General features: G+C 38.5%; 1 protein-coding gene across 6 annotated transcripts; it reads left to right on the top strand.

Annotated features, from left to right (window-relative positions):
• The first annotated feature begins 200 nt into the window (after positions 1-200).
• On the top strand, positions 201-12,408 carry LOC111260463 (sugar transporter SWEET1). 6 transcript variants are annotated; one of them, XM_022833249.1, is made up of 7 exons: positions 414-1,108; positions 6,951-7,010; positions 8,659-8,736; positions 8,935-9,058; positions 9,935-10,096; positions 10,508-10,627; positions 11,187-12,408. In XM_022833249.1, the coding sequence occupies exons 1-7, from the start codon at positions 1,041-1,043 to the stop codon at positions 11,283-11,285; spliced, it is 711 nt and encodes a 236-aa protein (XP_022688984.1). In that variant the 5' UTR covers positions 414-1,040; the 3' UTR covers positions 11,286-12,408. The 6 variants fall into 6 exon arrangements, with proteins under 6 accessions (XP_022689019.1, XP_022688984.1, XP_022689005.1 ...); XM_022833259.1 differs by lacking the exon at positions 414-1,108 and adding an exon at positions 4,866-4,891; XM_022833284.2 differs by lacking the exons at positions 414-1,108; positions 6,951-7,010 and adding an exon at positions 201-407.
• The last annotated feature ends 7,496 nt before the right edge of the window (positions 12,409-19,904 follow it).

Raw genomic sequence — 19,904 nt, forward strand, 5'->3', positions numbered from 1 at the left:
CATTGCCTTAATTTACAATTAATTGTTTATTCGTGTGGCGGCATTAATTACCAAAACACTTACAAGTTACTGATCTTTGCCTAGCTTCCAAAAGCAGTATCTCTTCCTGGAAAAGCAACTTTGGCAAGGCAGTCATTTAAAAATTGGCGCTATGTCAATCTATTGGCTCTTTGTGCGAGCGTCCTTTCCTATTCTCCGCTTGCATCAATGAATATACCACCAATGGCTTCATTATCTGAACGGAATCCTCACCTGACAGCTGTTTCTCTGTAGCAAGTGGTCATCCCTTCACCATTAAGCATTGCGTTCTGCCAGTATGTTCGAGGGAGAACAGCTGACAAGCGATTCGCGCTTGCTCACCACCCTCAGGCGTGTGTAACGTGTGTCCTGCTTAGAATGACAGACAGGTCGGTAGCGAATACCTCTTGCTTTGTTCTGCACAGTGGCTGCCAATGGGTCTGCCCGCTTCGGTGGTAGCGTTGTCTTTCGGCTAGCTGATATCAGAAAAGGCAGACACACCCCAACAGACACGGCGAAACGGTCGAAATCGGAGCTATAACTACTCCTGCTATCTCTTTTTTTTTTTCGGTGATACCGTTAGTGTCCTAGTTCTGTCAATGGGAGGCTACCCACAAGAAGGGTGACTATAATGAACCAGTCTACTGATAGAGACGCAGCATGTCTACAAGTGTGTAAGGGGGCAATGTGAGTGTTCGAGTGCTGTAAACAATGATTAAGCGTTGAGACCAATAAAAAACGTGGAGATGTTTTGATGACAAAAGAGACGACTCGCTGCCGTTAATGTTTTGTTCGTGGTCATGTAAAGATGACGAGCTGTTCCGCATACTGTACTGTAATTTACGCTTTATAATTAGCTCAATCTTATTCTCGATACTCCTTCGCCCTGTGTTTTCTTGGCGGTCGGCACTGATTAAAGTGGAAGCAAAAATAGGCAAAAAGTGTGACAAAGGCGTTTCAGTTAAAAAAAAACGAGCGGGCAACAGTTCTGTTTCTGTTGTGTGGAAACGGGCGCCGTGAACATGAACTGGACTCAGATCGTAGCTGATCTGGCAACTTTGGCCACGATCATTAACTTCGCTAGTGGAATGTAAGTGTTCGGAGGACGGTTTTGGTTGATTCAAAATAATGCCGATTCATAGCTATAGGTGCAACGATACGATAGGTCAGAGATTGGCAGTTGTTCTATTTGTTTACTTCTGTTCATCAACACTTCTTGAGAAGTTGATTGAATTCGCTTCTAAGCTTGATCAATCGGTTCCACTAGTGTGCGTGTATAGTTCGTCCTAGTGACGCGCAATTTTTTTACTGTTAAAATATGGCATTTTTTGCCAATCGCCATAGACAATAGTCAACGTTCCATCTTGATTATTCTAACGGATATAGTGGTCGTGGTCAGTTATCAGTGTGTGATTAAGCTCGCGGTATTGCTATTTAGAAATTTTCATTTACACAAGATACACTACTACTATTATTTTTTTTTCACCACTACTACCTAGAGCTCGTTGAAAGAGGTTTCCGCATTTGAGTTACCGGCCTCGATTAGTTATTAAAGCTGGTATTTGGGTGTTCCGGGGTCCATAGTAGCTGCTCCGTCGGAGGCGAAACGCCATCACTTCCATAGCTTTTTTGGTTGGTGAAAAGTGCCAGAGCGCCCATCCAAGGACACGTTACTTAGCGACAGTGCATCGATACTGTGATATAGTGGACTTCTGGAAAGTAATGACGATTTTCGGTTTGTACGTGTACCAGTTATATTAGTGGTAGATCTTAACGGTCCTATAGCGCAGAGAAGGCGAAATATTATTTGATTACTCACAAAGGAAAATATTGAGAGACATGAAGCGATAAACAAAAAGTGCTATTACTATCTGATACCTAGCAGACCATTAGACCGAGCAGGGCCATCTGTCAAAGCTGTTACCATTATATTTACTTTATTAAGAACTATATTGCTTTTCAGTAGAGCAGAGATACGGTTTTCACGCTTGTCACATGATGATCAGTTGTTAAATTCAGATAAACACAAGCTCAAAGATGTTGACGAGGCTGAGCGTGTTATAGGCTTTGTCCTCTTCTATCGCCCATAGCCTCTACGACATTACGCGCATTGTATACGTTTATGTTATTGCGCGCAACTGTTTATAGGTACGTCGTTGTATTATTGACGTAGTAAAGCGAAGTGCAATAACCGATGACAGAATCGTATTGGAGGTAGTTTAATGCACCCCAGCACGTACAGATATAAGAAACAATTCCTCGCTCTAATTACTCCGATCGTGTTTTAGTTATAGTTTTATTAAATATCAACTACGTGCTTAATGGGGTCTACAGACGCGCATTTATGTGTCAATAACTTCGTTTACGGAAGTGTCATTTCTCTATGTGGAGGTGAGCTTTTGGTTGTCCGGCAGATAATTTCGCGTTTATTAAACATATTCCTACTATATATAGCTGCAGTTTCTGGATTGATTCCGTCGTATGACCACATGGGTGAAGGCTGACTTCGCATGATGGCGACCAGGGGGTCCTTGCACAGCCCTGTGATTCATGCGATGCAGCGGCTTGAGCTTCTGTCGATCATTACATTGGTGCTTGCAGGCGGATGGACAGAAAACATAAGGCCATTGGAGAAACCAGCAGGCTTTACAATGTTTATGCACCTTCGTTGGAAGTTTGCGCCGAATGATACATTTATTTCGCGTTGACTGTTCGAGAAGAGAAAAGGACGATAATACAGACGTACATTGTGATATAACAATCGGTATATTATTGAAAAAAAATGAAAAATTGTTAAGATGAAGGCCAGGGATTATGAGCCGTTTCAGTCTATGGTCAGCCTCAGCCTCAGCCTCTGCCAGCCTCAGCCTCTCTGCCAGCCTCAGCTTGTCCATGTGTCTTTTCTCTATCATTTGGACAGTACATTCAGAGAGTTCTCAAATCTACACTAACAGTTATTTAAATTCAACAGAAATTCACGGAAGTTGTAGAGTTACGTGTGGTACCAGTAAATGCTTCGAGTTGCTATAGACTCGCGCATTCAGCGTCTTGTTGGCAAGTCAGCGTCGAGTTTACATAGAGGCAGCCATTATTATCTGTCCATGAAAGGCCCGATTTAGTAACTTAAGCTTGCTGGATACTACGATAATGCATTTCTAACGTGCGCGAGTTAATAATACCCGGTGAAGTCTCTATAAATTCGAGTAGTCAGAAGGTTATATGATTGAGCTTTAATCCATTTCGAAGGCACTATAAACAGATGTCAAATTTCTCGGTTCGCGTACACTCATGAAATTCTGTTGCCAGCAGAACTAAATTTCTCCGGCATGATAGGCTGACTCTATGTTCGCTGTTTCATAGCGCGAGGGGAGCTATTATTGCCCCAATTGCGAGTAAAGTTTTTTGATATGGGGGATGCTATTGCCGGGTGGCGACTATTTGATCTTAGCCGGAAGCATAGCGTACCGATCAGGACTTTGAAGTATGCCAAAAAAGCTTTTACAACTCAAGTCGCATTCTCTTATAAAAGCCACAGTGAAACAACAGCCACCTGTCTGTCAAAAAAGTGGCAGGAAATCACTGGCAACCGTAGCGAAACACCGACGTTATGCTGTTTCAAATAGAAGTTTAGCTCACGTGAAAGGGAAACCGATTTACAATGTTCTTTTTATTGAGTGGCTCGCCCTTGTTTTCTTAGGCCAACACCACGAGTTGCTAAGTTGCCACAGCTAATGGTCATTGTTGATTAAATTTATCCATTTTCTGTAGCTCAGCATTGCTATGTGATATATAAGTTTGGTCTCATGCCTTCCGCGCGATTATTTCTTTTTGGCGTTGCTTACGTAAGGTCATCATCCATCAATTGTACAAGTGGATAGTTGTACTTTCCCTTTAACTGCTAGACATGTCCTGAGCGTCACTTGTCTTGATTTGTAACAGTTCAACCGATACTTTAAAGCGCAAAAGAGTTGTGTATCCTTTGGATAACCTTACACGACCTGTCGTTACAAAGCCAAATAAATTCGTATCTTACACATATCAAATGAATATAAAAGCTCTGTTCAGCATATTTGCAACGGACATCCCCTATTCAACCACCCCTGTTAATAGCTTCTCTTATGTTTTTATTTTATAAACGGACACATATCGATAGCCTTTAGCGGCCCTGTTGGCGCGGTGAGCATAATAAATAATGTACGAAAAAAAAATAATTGTCATCTTCGATTCAGTTTGTTAATTACGACAACTTCCCCAAATGCTACTTAGAGCTCTCCGATAGCCAGTCATCTTTCAGGAAATCGAAACGTCTCCACATCGGCTATTAAAATTACAGCTGTCACCAAGTATACTACATTATTACATAAGAATTTTTTTTCTAAATCTTTTGCTGACACCTCGATGGGCCCATCCTAGTAAGATGGAAGTATGATGGAACCTAGAAGTAATGGTGCAGTGGTATATATTGTAATATTCTGCGATACTATTGAATATGTATGATGCCCGACTGATTCCTGACCGCGGTGTCAAAGGTTGACCTTGGGGATTTGCTGCTTCTCGAAGCGATAGTGTTAACATCACAGTACGCGGCAACGTGAACGCGCCAGCTTTCGTTGAATAACCTTGTGGCTATCCATAGTTGCTCTAAATTAACTGATAAAAATATATAGAACAGTTTATTTAGTTTTAATTCATACGATTTAGCAACTATAAACTGTACAGGTCGAATCAGCGACGCGTATGCCCATACAGCGTATGGGTCGTAGGTCTGTAAAAGTCATCCTATGGAAATAAAGCTGCTGTCGTACATCAGGTGACGATGGTAAGTGACTACGAAGTCGTCCTCTGTCTTCGACGATGAAATCATGCATCGAAGGTAAATACTTGATGGTTTAAACAGAATCTGCAGAACTTTAACGCTGTTCTATTTGTATCAGCGTCGTATCCTATGAATGTATTATTTTTGAATTTTTCTTCCGTTCAAATTTCATAAGGAACTCTCCACGGACGCACTATAGCTCTCTCTCGTACATCTGTAGAGATCAGAGACGTTTGTCCTATAGTGAACTAAGCAGGATTGAGTGAGATTTTCAAATATTATTATCAGCGCCCCGTGGCGTCAACACGATTTTTTGTCCAAGAGAAAATTCTAAACCGAATAACACAGCACGTACATTATACGTAACACAGATTACCGCCGCGTTATTTTTTATTTGCGTCATTTGCATTTTCCCGTTGGCTTTTCTTTTGGTTAAACTTTTTATTCTTTTGGCCTTAAAATGAAGTCAAAACGTATTATTAAAATCATTAATAATAACTATAGAGACCACTTTGATATTGGCTTTAAGCATTAGTCAATGGCTCGCATCTACTAACATGGAGTAGAGAAAAATTTGCTCACGTCAGGCTTTGGAGCAGGATCGCCCGAGACGTCCTTAAGTTCGATTCTCCTACATTACAATGGTCACACCGGGTGTGTTCGAACCACACTCTGTGTGGTTCGAACCGCGGCATTTAGCCTATCTCATATGCACAAGCGGTCCAACCAGTAGTGATGACTGTTCTGCGATAGCGAATCGTGTTACGCTCACATGTTACAGGGAGGATAATGATGGATTCGGGCATAACTATTAATTATCACAATACAAATTGTTAGTCATATTAACCAAAAAAAGGATTTTTGTACTACGTAGCCTCCAAAAAAAACCCAGTGTAGGACAATAGTATACCCAATTTTCTAACTACGACACCCTTCCTCAAACTCTAAACACGAAATTTTCGAGTATAACTTTTCGATCGTAAAATCTCAGGCCAAGCCCAGCCACCAAGAAAGAGATCGTAACTCTTTTTCTTCTTTGTAAAATAGATTAATCTATTTTCCGTAAAGACCCCCCAATTATCAGTGCATATGACGCATGATTCAAGTCTAGATTTTTATCTTCAACCTGTACTTTATATAACGCATCTTCCATATTCATCCTCGAATTTTAGTTTGGCTTTCGGCATATGTAACATTTCGCCTAATATAGCATATGTTCTAGCTGTGGCAAAGTTCCAATAAAGAAAACAGTAATGGCGTTCTTAGCCGACACTTTTGCTTCCGCTCTGTGACGACCAGCAACAGGCTTTACGCATTGTGATAGTTCCCCGTACCGCTTCACTAGAACGCATGCGACGCCGTTCCGGCTGGGTCCTTATAGCTCTATTATCACTAGTGATTCCCTTTAAAAGATATTAGGCACTGTGATAATAGTAAAAGTAATTAAACATTATGATAATCATTTAATTATGTATCTTAATCATTTCTTCTTTAGCGAGAATCGACGGTAAATATGTGCTTTTGGTTCGTGGTCTAGTAGAACAAAGCAGGGGAAACTGTAAGTGTCACTATTATAAGAGAATTTCCTCTTAAAAAACAGTAATTAAATTGGATAGTTCCCTGAGTTGCGCCTGATCTGAGCAGGTCACAGGTACAAAACACCAAATAGTAGCCTAGAAAAGTTTGCATTCGCGCGAATACTCTATTAGTTGAATAAAAATCATGTGACAAAAGTTGTAATACATCAACTTTACAAGCTAGGACAGAAATAAATAATATTGCCGGACACTTGTTGGAACTTTAGCGAAGGCGGATGCATCTTGTTGAAGTGACTCGATATTAATGGTTATTCCTTGTCTGCTTGTTGAATTTGCCGTTTTCGCCTAGCTACCAGATAACGCCGATTGTATTGTACATGCGTCGCCTGTATGTATCAGGACAGTTCCTTTACTTAAGCAGTTGGATCTGTTTCTCTTCATAGCTGGATCCGCATTCACAGTTTCAGATGTACAACTTGTCTAGAAATATAATATTATTAAGAATTTCGACTAAACATTTCGGTATAGTTTGAGACGCTACCAATGCATTGTCGACAGTAACTCATCTGTTTTTACAGTTACCAGGACAGATTTCTGCGACAGTATGGCCATTTACCCATAATCAACAGTACACTGTAGTAAGTTTTCAAAATGGCACCAGCTGATTTATGTTTAGCTTCAGCTAATTTCCGATCTAACATAAAAGGGAATAGAGGAAGCCCAACATGGCCGCGGGAGGAAACCGTACTTGAAGCTTTGTTGGCAACTGATCATGAAAAACGGCGTTACCCGCTGGCAGAAGCGGTACAACGCCAGCTGTCAATATTCAGGATGTCATTCAGACAATAACTGGCCACGTTTCCTAATTACGTTCTCATATCAGCTGTGATATTACTGACTACTACATTTAAAATTAAAGGCCACAGAACTTAAGTTTGACCACTGTGATTTCTTTTTCTGCATCCGAAATCTAGAACAGCAATACAATATTCTATTGACTGTTTGCTAAATGTTACAGCGTTATGCGTGTGGGCTGGATAAAAGCAAGGGTCTCAGAATCCTACCCATGTTTGGAAACAAATCTTCCATTTCTATGTTTGCGATAGGTGCGATTTTGTCTCGTCGTTTAGTGCACTGCAAATTTGAGTTGAGTGAAATAACATTAGTGCAAAAAAACGTATACACGGCTTGACCAAACAAGGCACGGAATTTTCAAATGTTGCACGGCCTGTCAATGCCCGTGACAGCTTAGTGGGTGACGTAGCACCGCGTTGGAAATGTTGAATGCTACCTTTGACGAAGTCTCTACGAGTTAAAAAAGCGTTTACAAACTTTCCGACTTGTGAAAATGCTGCGAGATGGCCAGTTCGGGACCAGTGATATTGTCCGATGGACAAGCTGAATTCAAATGATTATGAACAATTACCTTTTTTATTATTATTATTATTACCAATTATCAGAGAGGTTCCTGATGATATTAGCATATCAGTTGGCTTATGGCAAACGCTTTTGTTTGAATGTTTTAGGCATAGCGAGTGTATGGGAAGTTTTGCAAGCTTAGAACTATTGAATTCCAGCAGTGTCGAATGAACATTGCTCAAGGGTTATAAACGAAGATCCAGGACTGCTCGAACGGATCATACCTAGTGCAGAAGCATGGCTGTGATATTGAAAATGAGATTTAATGGTACTAATATAAATTTTCTGAAGAGCGAAGGTCGAAGAAAGCTAAGTTCGATTAAATGTGAGGGTTCTGATTACTGTGTCCTTCGATTTCAACGACCTAATGTATCAAAAACTTCTACCATTAAGCCGAACCGTCAATAACAGGATAGCACGTAGGTCATTTGCTCGTTAAATAATCAGAAAACAACGACAGGATTTTGGAGGAACAATTATTTATTACGATAGTGCGCCTAGATGCGCCTCACTGCTTGTCGATCAGTCTTAAGTGAAATATTGGCTCATGCGTCAAATAAGGCTCGTTGGAACATCTTTTTGTATTAAGCAGAAAAAAAGGACAACGCTTTGAAGTCGGAGTCGCTAAGAGAGCTATCATTCATTTCGGAAACCGTGCCTGAGGATTGTTTTCTGGGCTGCAAAAGTATGTCAAATTGGGAGTACTTCGATGAACACAAATCTACGAATAGATATTTGTGGACAAAGAATAAAGTCCTAGTTCTTTTTAATCAAACTTTGTTGAATGTTCTTTAACTATTACTATTAAACCATTACTTATTGACTGGATGGGCTTCTTATTTATTTTTTCGTTTATTAATATTTTAGTGAAATATGTCATCGGATCTATAAGCAACAGTCGACGTCGGATTGTACGCCTATGCCATTTATGATGGGCATGCTTTGGTAAGTTTCAAATAATCCTGGTATACGTCCACTTCATGATAGTATCGTAAGAAATCAACAATGGATAGGGTAAATGCTTGTTGTTTTTTTTTTTTTTATTGACCATGAAACAAATTCTGTCGCTTGTCTAAGTGCCATAATTCTAACCATACCGCATAACTAACTGATGTATTTTTGTTCTTATGCATTTGCGTCCAGCTCGTTTCTGTGGTTTCAGTACGCGATTCTCAAGCCCGACATGGTCGTGGTAACGTTAAATGTGATTGGCTTCACCTTGCAAACGACGTTTTTATTTTGGTTCTACCTCTATACGAAGCCAAAGGTAATACTTCGCAAGTCAAATGCTAGATTGGATAGTGAGAGCTGTTGATAATATATCGAACTATAGCATTACTCGCGTTTACCTTTACCTTCAACTATTCCAAATTGTAACTAATCGACAATGAAGCTTCGTGAAGCTGTACTTTAGACAGAAGACCAAATATAGTTGTAGTTAAAACGATCACGAGGCTATGTATAAATAAGGGTAATAATTTAAAACGGATTTAATTGAATGATTACCGGTTGTGGACCAGTATTTGTTCCATTCTGTAGTGCATGAGAATATTATTGGTAAACGATATAGAACGAATAGATTAAAATACGTCACAAACTTGTGTAAAGTTTGGCTTGTTGAAACGGTAACCTAAGCTGGTCACCATACAGCAAGGAAGCTAAGGAATATTTTTAATTTTTGGGTATGTAACTGCGTTAGACTAACGTTTTTTTTTTTTAGTGAAAATATCTAAGAGATTTCCTTTTGATTCATGCCAACGATGCTAGTATCGTGCAATAATATTCATTATTAGAACGGGAATTTCAGAGTTTCTGGAAACCTTCAACTGTGCATTTTAGCATGGCGTGTGTCAAATACAACCTTGATAATTCTGTCTCTGTTAGTTCAGTTACTATCTATTTCATTACAGTTACTTAGTAGAGACTTTCGTTTTGTACAGTTAGGATGCGGTTGTTATTTCCTGTTGTTCAAGTGCAAAGGTATTGATGCGCCTGAATAATAAGGCGCATATCAACGCCTCTAAAAATTCAAGTTCCACTTTCACCAAAAGTGGAACTTTAATTAGTTTACTGTCCCTAGCGGAATAGTCCACGTTAATGTTAGTTTACATCTAACACATTCTCGTGTAATGAATCCGTGCAGGGTCAACTCAACGTGCATATTGGTGCGTTGCTTTTACTAATTGTGTCTTTCCACACTTGGTTATTCTACGGGGTAGCTGATACCGATTCAGCTATGCGTACAGCCGGGTACCTTGCGATCGTAGCTTCTATCGCGTTTTTCGCTTCGCCCCTTACATTGCTGGTATGTATTAAATAATGAAATAAAATTAATAAAGCATAACAAATTTTTACCGTGTCCACACACTGTCGGTAATATATATCATATCTATGAGTTATTTATTATTCCGCGAGTAGAAGCGCTGAAAGCATTTTGAAAATATAAACTCTATTATGCAATAGTAGCAAACATGCGACATTGAAGAACTCTGTGATGTCTTTTTGAAGATCTTTGATGACGACCGCATTGCCGTAGTTTGATATTTTGATATTACGTGCCTGTCCTTTGACTACAGTGGGTGATTACCCAAATATTCACTTATCTAATGGAAAGGCTTGGTTAAAAAGAATCGATTATAGGTGACCCTGCGTAATAATGGTACTGATGTATGATGCTGTTAATAGTCCGTCAAATGTGTTATTGTTGTTGTTCCAGGCCCGAGTACTCCAAACCCGTTCTTCTCAATATCTTCCATTACCGTTAATATTATCATCATTCACCGTTGGTGTGTTATGGACCCTCTACGGATTATTAAAGCAAGATACGTTTATTACCGTAAGCACTTTTATTCTCTTCTTTTTTATTATGCCATCTACCTAGCAGTATGATGGCTTTAAACGGATGACGCGTTGTACTGTGTTTGTAAAGATATTCATCATACGAAATTGAAACATCTTCATCGTCTTTGAAAGACCGTTAGATTTCTGACGAATAGTCCAGTGGAAAAAAAAATGCATCCAGTACTAATCAGTATATTATCAATATACTGATAGGGATAGGCCCGATCGGATTTCTCTGACGACTATTGTTTTTCCTGCGTTTTATTGTGCAGACCAGTTCGAGTTTCTAGTACATGTTGCTAACTGAAGACTCGGAAATAGGTTTGACGTTGGAGATATATCAATTTGTAATTTTCAAATTTTACCTGCACTATGCTTTTCTGCAATAATTATGCCGTAGTAGTTCTATTTAAGTCTTTGTATCTACCAACTCGTTTTCGAATTGTTTCAGCACCCTAAGGCATGTGCCGCTTAATAGAATGCAACCAGTTATCCCTAATTTCCTATTAAAGTACTATTGTTTTTCTTATCTTTATTACCTGACCCACTTCCAGATTCCAAACGTGTTGGCGTCGTTGATCACAGCGTGTCAGCTAATCCTCATCTGCATTTTCCCAAGAAAGCCTCTATGCGATACACAACGACTCGTATGAGGGGTTGCGGACTCCTTATGCCGAGGCAAACGAAGCAGCTGGGTAGTAGTGTATAGTAAAAATAATTATATTTAATGCGTAGAAAAATCATAAAGAAAAGAAAGAAATAGTAATATATCTAGTAACACGAGAACAAGCAGCTACGATGTGTCTTGATGACCATCAAGCACAAAGCAAGTGCCGACCTCCGAATGCATTTGATCGGCTACACGAGACGCTTTGCGAACGATAGAAGAGTGTTCCCAGAGTCGGAAACATAGTATAAAAAAAAAACGTCATGCCGAAATGCGTAGATGTAAATGTATCGTAATGACTATTTTGAATAGTGTTATATATACAGTATGGATGCATTTTTATTTGTGGTTGATTACAACGTAAACAGTATGCACAAAATTAGGTCGTCTACTAATTAACTTGTGTCTTTTAATAAGGGAAATGTGAGTATCACAATTTTCTGGTTACTGGGCGATCTAAAGTTTACTCCGATTGCGCAAGTTAACCACTTGAGAGCTCAACATAAAAACGTTTTCATAGGAGAATACTTTAGAACATAGGTTTGATAATAATAATAATAGTAATACAAATGGCAATTTTAATAAAATTGACACAACGAAATAGGGATCTAGTTTTTTGATAAAAAGTGTGCTTATTGTAAAAAATATATCCATTATGATTACTCTCGGCATATTTGATCTTTTTTTCCAAATAAACGGATGCAAAACAGTCGTCAAGCAACACCTTAAAAACACCTAAAATCTTAAAATGGGTAAAGATTCATGCAGAAGGTGATACGTAATACGAGCGGAAACGAGGTTGTGCTGGAATTAGTGGGTAACTCAGACGCCCGTCTATTGATGGATGGAAAACAATGCCTTTACCAAAAAGTGGTGGATCCACATACTGTATAGATTTAGTATCTTCCATCGTGATCATTATAGGGTTACTGATATACGTAAGGTACAGGATATGTGACTTTCAATTGTAGTCGTCAACACGCATGACATATAGGCCTTTAGATAGCTTCATCAAAGTTGTATTGTTCTTCCATAGACATATCATTCGATGCTGGTGTAAATAGAGATCCGAATGTAAAAAAAGAAATAAATCATGAAGGTAGCACGTGGAGGCTTCTACTCATTTTAATATGACAACTGGTAGGATGTAGCATTAGCAATTATGGAGAGAAGTTGTTTCTGATGCAATTTCTTTGCATGAAGTTGTAACGGCTCGCCGGCTATCGATGTCGCCCAACGCTTTCTGTGTTCTTGAGCTCCTAATACATAAAACCTTTCACATTTAGTCAGTTTCATAGTATTTATTGTATGCCGTTGTTGTTCTTCTGTACATGTTGCCATTCTTCTTGTTAGTTTACGGAATTGTTTGTCGACATCGCCGGTTCGATTGGTTATTAACAAATTCTTCAAAGTGTTTGACCAAATTATTAGCAAACCCTAGTTCCTTTAACACTTCAGTAGAAACACATGTAATGAAAGTAAATCAGGAAATATAGTAAACGTCAAGTGGTGTTCCAGTAAAGACAATGAAAGCAACAAAGTGGCGGAAACCATGCCAAAACGTAAGAAAATACAGCTGGCGTTGGTGGCGACGGATGGATCATTGCTGCGACCACTACAGAGGCCATGAGCCAGAACGAAGAAAAGCAATGAATCGTTCATTAAATGTCCACGTGGTATGAACTGGGTTATGGATAACCCTGTCGGAACGCTGCTTCCGCTGCGATAAAGTTCGTCAGCTATAGCAAATGCTGAATGCGGTAGTGCGGCTATGGCCTTGACCATGATTAAGCAATAGAACAAGCTGAAGCTAAGCGGCGCAGAAAATCTGACCCTGGCATCTTGCCATCTGTGCTCCCCGTATTACCGTAGTCAAGTAAATCGATTGAACGCGTTATTCATTCGCTGAGATGGTTAGACTGGCCTTAATACAGAATATAGAAATTAAGGGAAACCAAAAAAAGGAACCGAGTTTCTGGGTTTCATTAGTAATTAGAGGCGACGTGTAATGATATTTTTCGTTTGGTATATGCGTAAGATGACTGTTGGTGGCTGCAACCTGGATCTATTCATTGGATTAGTTTAACGAGAGGCTGTTTAATGGAGTCGAATGAATAGATAGTTTAGGAAATTTGTGATTTTAGATAACGAGTTCTTGCTGCCGTTCCTGACTATATTTTACAAGCTGTACAGAAGTATACAACTGAGATTTTATACACATATTTAGTGGTTCATATATACATGAAACCACTCCGCCAGAAGCAAACAGAATCAAATTGCCTGTTATCTGTATTCTCAATTCTATTATATATTTTCGTATGTAAAAGTATTTTCGAATATCTCTTTTGTGTAATCCCGTTAAGCAACAAGTCGAGTTAAGTAAAAAAAGGAAAGATGTGGGGCAAGGCTTACATGCTATCCATTATGCAATAGAGCTCAGGTTAAAAAACACTAAAAAAAAAAGTGAACAGAAAATCATTTTTAAAGACACTAGTAATTAACTGCCAAGAGGAAAGTGTATGCCTATAGGTATGCAGCCGCAATGTAAACAGTAATCACGTATAAACCAGGGAACTTGGTAGAAAATGGGACACTTTCAGCCACAGATTAAAATGAGCTTGCTTTCGCTTTTCATATTTTTCTTTTCATTTTCATTTAATAGGATATTGGAAATACATTATATAGCATTAACAAAGAGCCTATAAAAAAAAACCTAAACTTTACGTTCAGAGCCGAAAAACCCGTATGCGATCGGTTACTTTTTCTCGGTACATTAATGCAATAGGTCATTTACTGATATTGTCCCACAATCTATATATTATTCATAACCTAAACGAGATAAGATTCATAGATCAAGTGCGTTTTTATTAACATAGTGAACGGATTTTTGCAAATGCTGGTTTGAAAGATGAAAACCAGTTTTGATAAACGGGGAAACGTATTATGCAGGATTCCCGATACGTTAGTTGTAAATATATTCATTATGTATGTGCATGTGGCCTTGCTGACTGTGCTTCAACGTTATTCGAAAAATAACACAGAAAAAGTATTTCAGCTTCCTCTCTTTTTAACTCTATCTAAATCTTGTGGTGTTTCCATTGACCAAACATTTCGTTGATAGAAGGGAATGTAACTTTTTGTAGATCCATGTCGTTTCTATACATCTCGAACGTCTAGTTTTGAAACGTTTCTAAAGCGGTTTCACGGTACAGCACACCAGTATTTTAAGTCTCGAATTCGGAAGATAGTCAAGCGAACTCCGAGGTGATCTCGTAAGGTATATTCTTAAATTTCACTGTCTGTAAGGATTTCTTGTCTACAATCCGCCAAAGTCAATGCTTTATGATGAATACAGGTCTAAGACAACGCGTGATTAGGAGAGGAAAGGTGAAATGTAAAAAAATTACCTTGAAGAGCTAACGCGACAAGGACTTGGGCTATTTCTCAGAACGGTGAAGGTCAAACGTCACTGGAAGAGATGGGCACATTTTATTGAAATGAACTAAAATAGTCCTATGTAGCCCTCGGACGACTTACCTACCTAACAAAACTTATATAAATGTTCCGCATTCCAAGAGAGCGCACAATACGTTTCCGTCTCAATAACAGATTCCAACACCCATTTTCCTCTGTTCCATGCTGTTCTACATTAAGACAGCTGTTTATACCGTTTATTTATTAAGCAAAAAGATGACAAGTAATTATTCTTGATATTTCAAAAAGTGGACATTTCATGTGCACTATCTTTGCTAACGCGGTTATACGATTTTCAATTTATAGATAAATACATTTCAAGGATGCGCATTGGGCCATGATCTCTATAGTCTGCTATATTGCAAATAACAAAGTTATACAAGCTCTGATAGGTGTGTTTTGATTTTGACCATTAACGCTAACGAAGCAAGGGACGCACCGCAGGTTTCGTCAATAACAATACGACGTATGTCCATACACATTTTTGAAAGAAAACACCTACGTGACTTTAATCGATGACTATTGAAAAAAATTAGGAAGCGTTTCACCGAAAGCGTGCTCTGCGTTGCAGATTGAATTGCATTTATCATAATTACTGTTGTAATTGATTTTTGATGAGAATAACAGGGTACTGTCCTTTTATTTTCAATTTGAAAAACCTCCCTTGGACAACACGGTCGTAAATTTTCTTTCCCTAGGATGGTACAATGGCAACGTGCATGTCTTAGGGACACATTGAAGCAAGGCGACTTATGAGTGAAACTGGCAATCGATAGGTTTCGCTAGTGTTGGAAGAAGCCAACAGTTTAACGGCAGCTAAAATGGTCGCAAGAATTGAGACACCAATTATAAGGTTACTTATTTCCCTGAACATGAAATCTCTCAGCTTTGGGATAAACACAAATACATCGGTTTTTGCAGACCAAAACAAACGGTCTGTGCGTTGGTGTCTCAGTTAGAAAAAAAACGAGAAACTTAGGTATCTGTCTAATCGAATCAATCAAAAGGATAGGTTCGAATACACTTGTATTGTATCTTCATGAACTTCATGACAAATTCGACATTTAACTAAGCTACTGCTTAAAGTGTCTATAATAATCTTCTTACCGCGTTGTATAATATAGGCAATTGTTGAATATGAAAAGCCACAGGACAGGTTTCGAACGCAAAAACCTGTCAATGATTATTTTACTTAATAGAGTAAACTGTATCACTTATGTTGAAAGGATGTTGTGGTCGACTCTGATATATAGCGTGAAAATTTAATAATATAGTCCTGGCGCCCTCGTGTTGAAAGGAGAGTCTTTGCTTTCGACCGATGAGGGCGCCACGTGTCATAAAGCATGCTAATAGTGGCAACTATTCGCATCTCCTCCATCGACATCTCCTGTCGCAGTATTCTGACTATAGCTGGGGTCCAGATAATTTCCTGAGTAGTTCAAAATGAAACAGCCGAGCTAGCGATAGCGATCACTTGTACGTTATTGATCTGTGTTTTTGAATAACAAGTAGACATTCACCCGCTGAGTATTCGTCTCGGGCTGATATCTATAAGAACTTGGAGTACGACAGGCAAGTCTAATAAACGATCGGACACTGATTCTTGCAGGTTTCAGTATGGATCTATATATTTTGTTAATCGCAAATACTTTAAAGAAAAAATAACATACACAACCATAACGGGCTGCTCGATGCGTTTAGGATTAACTCGATGTCCCAACAACTTTCAGTCACAAGCGGCATAGAGCGGATAATCAGGATATAATTGCTTCTAGTCGTGTATTAGTCCGTTATAACCTAGGACTTATTTATTGAGGCCTTTAAGACAGACCCTTAACTGATTTCTATTGCAGTTAATGCAATAATAATTGTAAATACTGCAATTATACCACTTGCCAATGAAAGCAAATGGCTATACTAAACCACTATGTGGCTATGCTAACGTGATAACCTGGAGTTAGCAACAGGTTTTGTTCGAGAAGTGGTCGTTAAATTATTGCACGAGTACAATTACGTTTTCTATAGGTAAATACTTTATATATAGTGTAAAGTTAACTTCTAACTAGATAACTAAGGTAACTAAGATTCATTTATGCACGTACCATAAGCAGCGTGTGAATGTAAAGTTTGTTTGTATATAACCATATCGTACATATGCTAACTGAATAACGCATACTGTAAGACTAAATTTCTCCCTAATATTACATACTGGACGCATGCTTGTCGGAGCGAGGGGACGATAACGTCATCAACGCAAAGGCTGAACACGCACAAAGTTTTATGTTTTTTTGGTCGAGTATTAGAAAGACGGGATTTAAACATGAGATATTATTAAGATATTTTAGCAAACTTGCAAGGATGTCTCATGCTTAGTCTTTTTTGTATCCGCCGCCCTTTTTTTTGTAGGCTGCATAAGAAACTACGGGAGCTTTGTTTATGATTTCTCGCGTCATACCTAAGTACGGTGTCATTTTGTAATGTATTTCTTAAGTATACGATTATGTGACCTTCGTTAGGACTGACTCACATCACGAGGACCAGTGAACGTCGTTCGTCAAAACCGAATGACATGTGTCGGTCTTATAAAGTATCTGTGTGCCTACTTTTGTGACCTATTGTACAGCGACATTACTGTACTGAGCAGGCTCCGACGGCTCGAACGGCTTAAAAAATTACTTTTGCTTTGTCTACTGTAGTTAATTGCAACTGAAGGCTAGGCCTTATTTTATCGGAATGGGCAAAATCGTTACAATTCAGTTAAACCTGACAATGGGAGCAGGTCTTGTCCTTAACGAGAGATAGAATCGATACGTTTTAGAAAAAACTTTTATCGACGACTGACAACGGCAAGTCTACACAGATAAATAACACTGAGCACATAATATATTGCCGTTACTATTCTTAGGACACGAGCCTACATTCAATTTAACAGACGCGAACGCTATGAGTTTGTAAATTTCACTAGGAATTCGATCTAAGGTTCGATGCTGGTTTTACGTATGAATGCAGACCGGTACACACTCTAGTTATACACACAACTCTAGTTTTATGTGAAGATAATAACAGATTAGTTTATTTCATGGTGCTCTTATCCTCAAAAACGTTTGCATCGATTGGTACTACAGTGATCCTGTTGTGTAACGCTTATTATTTACTGACCTGGTTTGACCCTTCAGTCTTTTAGGATACCACACAGAGGTAGAAAATAGAACAACGTTATCGAAATGAAATTATTTTCAAAAAAAATAAAAAAAAAGTACTATAAAATATAATTTAAAATCTTTGTACATTCATAATCAGACACTTATTTGTTATACTTCAGTTTTAGGTGAAGTGCTAAACAAAGAGTCATATGTTTTCAGCATTGGTAATTTCCACTTTGGCACTTAGCTATAAAGTTTAATGGCCCGCGTGGTGACTCGCCCCTCTTACGAATCAGGTTCTATAGCGTGCATTTATAAAAACGAGTACGCTCGGAGGGAAACTTTGTTCATACGGAGATAAAAAAAACTTACAACAGCAAAAATTGCTTGAATTTTACAGGTATTTAATTTGGTATGTAAAATTATTCATTCGTTCAAAGATTACTCCATTTTTTTAATTTCGTACTTAGCTAAGTAAACTAATCAAGTCACTTACGCTTTCTAAATCAATCATAGTCTTGACATATGTTTCTAAAAGATAAGAGCGATTGTTTGATGATTGATAAGCAATATCCTTTTAACGTAACAGTCTAATAGTGACAAAAGTATATACAACGGTCCACAAATAGGGCAATGATTGTTGGAGCCTTAATGACTATTGTAAAACACAAGGTTTATTTTTCGTAGGCGTGTGGATTGAACAATTGACGCATAGCAACGCCAATTCTGCTAATTCTTCTATCTACGGCCTTCTATCTACGGGAGGTTTTGATCTCGGATTTTGACCTTAATTGAGACCAGTAGATTCCTATGCGATTTTTTTGCCCCAATTGACCATCAGACGAACATCACCAAATTTCGATCAATCCCGTACGTTAACCTACCTAGAATTCCTTACCCCAACAAACGGCCATGGCTACACAAATACATGCTACTCGACCCGACGATTTGTTTTTCTGAAAAATTTAAAAACGCGTTTTTAATGTCAATATTTTTTGCCTGAAGCCCTTGACCTGAAGCCCGAGTGTAAATGGCCGTGGCTATAACATTGCTTGGCAACACCAATCGACCCAACCCGGAATTCAGAAGATGTTGATTCATTTGCTCCATACGCTAGCTTGTTGTTTGCTATTGCCTGCCTAATTTAAAGGGCCACGCATATCACAAATGTAGTTATCAATATGTAATTGATGCTAAAATATATTCCATGTCCTCCAGAAATCTAAGACAAAGACGCATTAATCGATAACTTAATCTACGTATTATGGAGATCTATTGCAGTCTAACGAGTTCTCGCAATAGGTTGGGGTTTCATGTAAAGGTCGGCACTGTCATGACAACTTGAAGGGTAAAAATACGTCTGCCTTAAATTTCTAAAGAGGGGGATGAAGGACAGCGAGCCCTGTGCTCGCTAACAAAAAACAGACAGAATTATGCTGACGATGAAGTTGTTTTCTAGGCGTGTTATACTTGGCTGTTTTAATACGGTGGAGTCCGTCGAGGGCAAATTTCTACGATGGCCAAGTTTGTTCTTACATCTTAAAAGGCAAAGGCCCATAACTAATGTGTTGCGTTGTGCCGTACTTAAACAGTGGGCGTAAATTTATAAGTGTCGTGTATCGAAGATTAATTAGAACTCATGAGGTATGAATCGGCTTGCTACGAACGTAAAAGGCTAACGCATAGTGAAATTGAAAAAAAAATAGTGAAAAATACATATTATGGTTTTTCAAAGGGGAGTTACTAGATTTCAGTTACAATTATATTTAATAAATGTATGTACATAAAACGAAAAAAACTTCAATCATGCTGAGAACTTGGACGTTTGAAAAGTTCTTTAGCGAAATGTCAAGCATAGCGATGAGTTCATATTGCATTTAGTCTTTATTTATTGAAAAATGTTCAAATCGATGAAACTTAAAGCTTACCCTGTTACAACAGGTAAAATGGCTGATGCGCATAAAATACCTAATAAATACAAATACCAT

This window comes from Varroa jacobsoni, unplaced genomic scaffold (assembly GCF_002532875.2).
Source record: "Varroa jacobsoni isolate VJ856 unplaced genomic scaffold, vjacob_1.0 scaffold_43, whole genome shotgun sequence".
In the NCBI taxonomy this organism is placed as follows: domain Eukaryota; kingdom Metazoa; phylum Arthropoda; class Arachnida; order Mesostigmata; family Varroidae; genus Varroa; species Varroa jacobsoni.

Coding starts and splice junctions, on each gene's coding strand:
- LOC111260463 (XM_022833249.1), top strand. CDS start 1,041: ATGAACTGGACTCAGATCGTAGCTGATCTGGCAACTTTGGCCACGATC. Junction 7,011..8,658: donor ATAATCAACAGTACACTGTA/GTAAGTTTTCAA, acceptor TTAATATTTTAG/TGAAATATGTCATCGGATCT. Junction 9,059..9,934: donor ACCTCTATACGAAGCCAAAG/GTAATACTTCGC, acceptor GAATCCGTGCAG/GGTCAACTCAACGTGCATAT.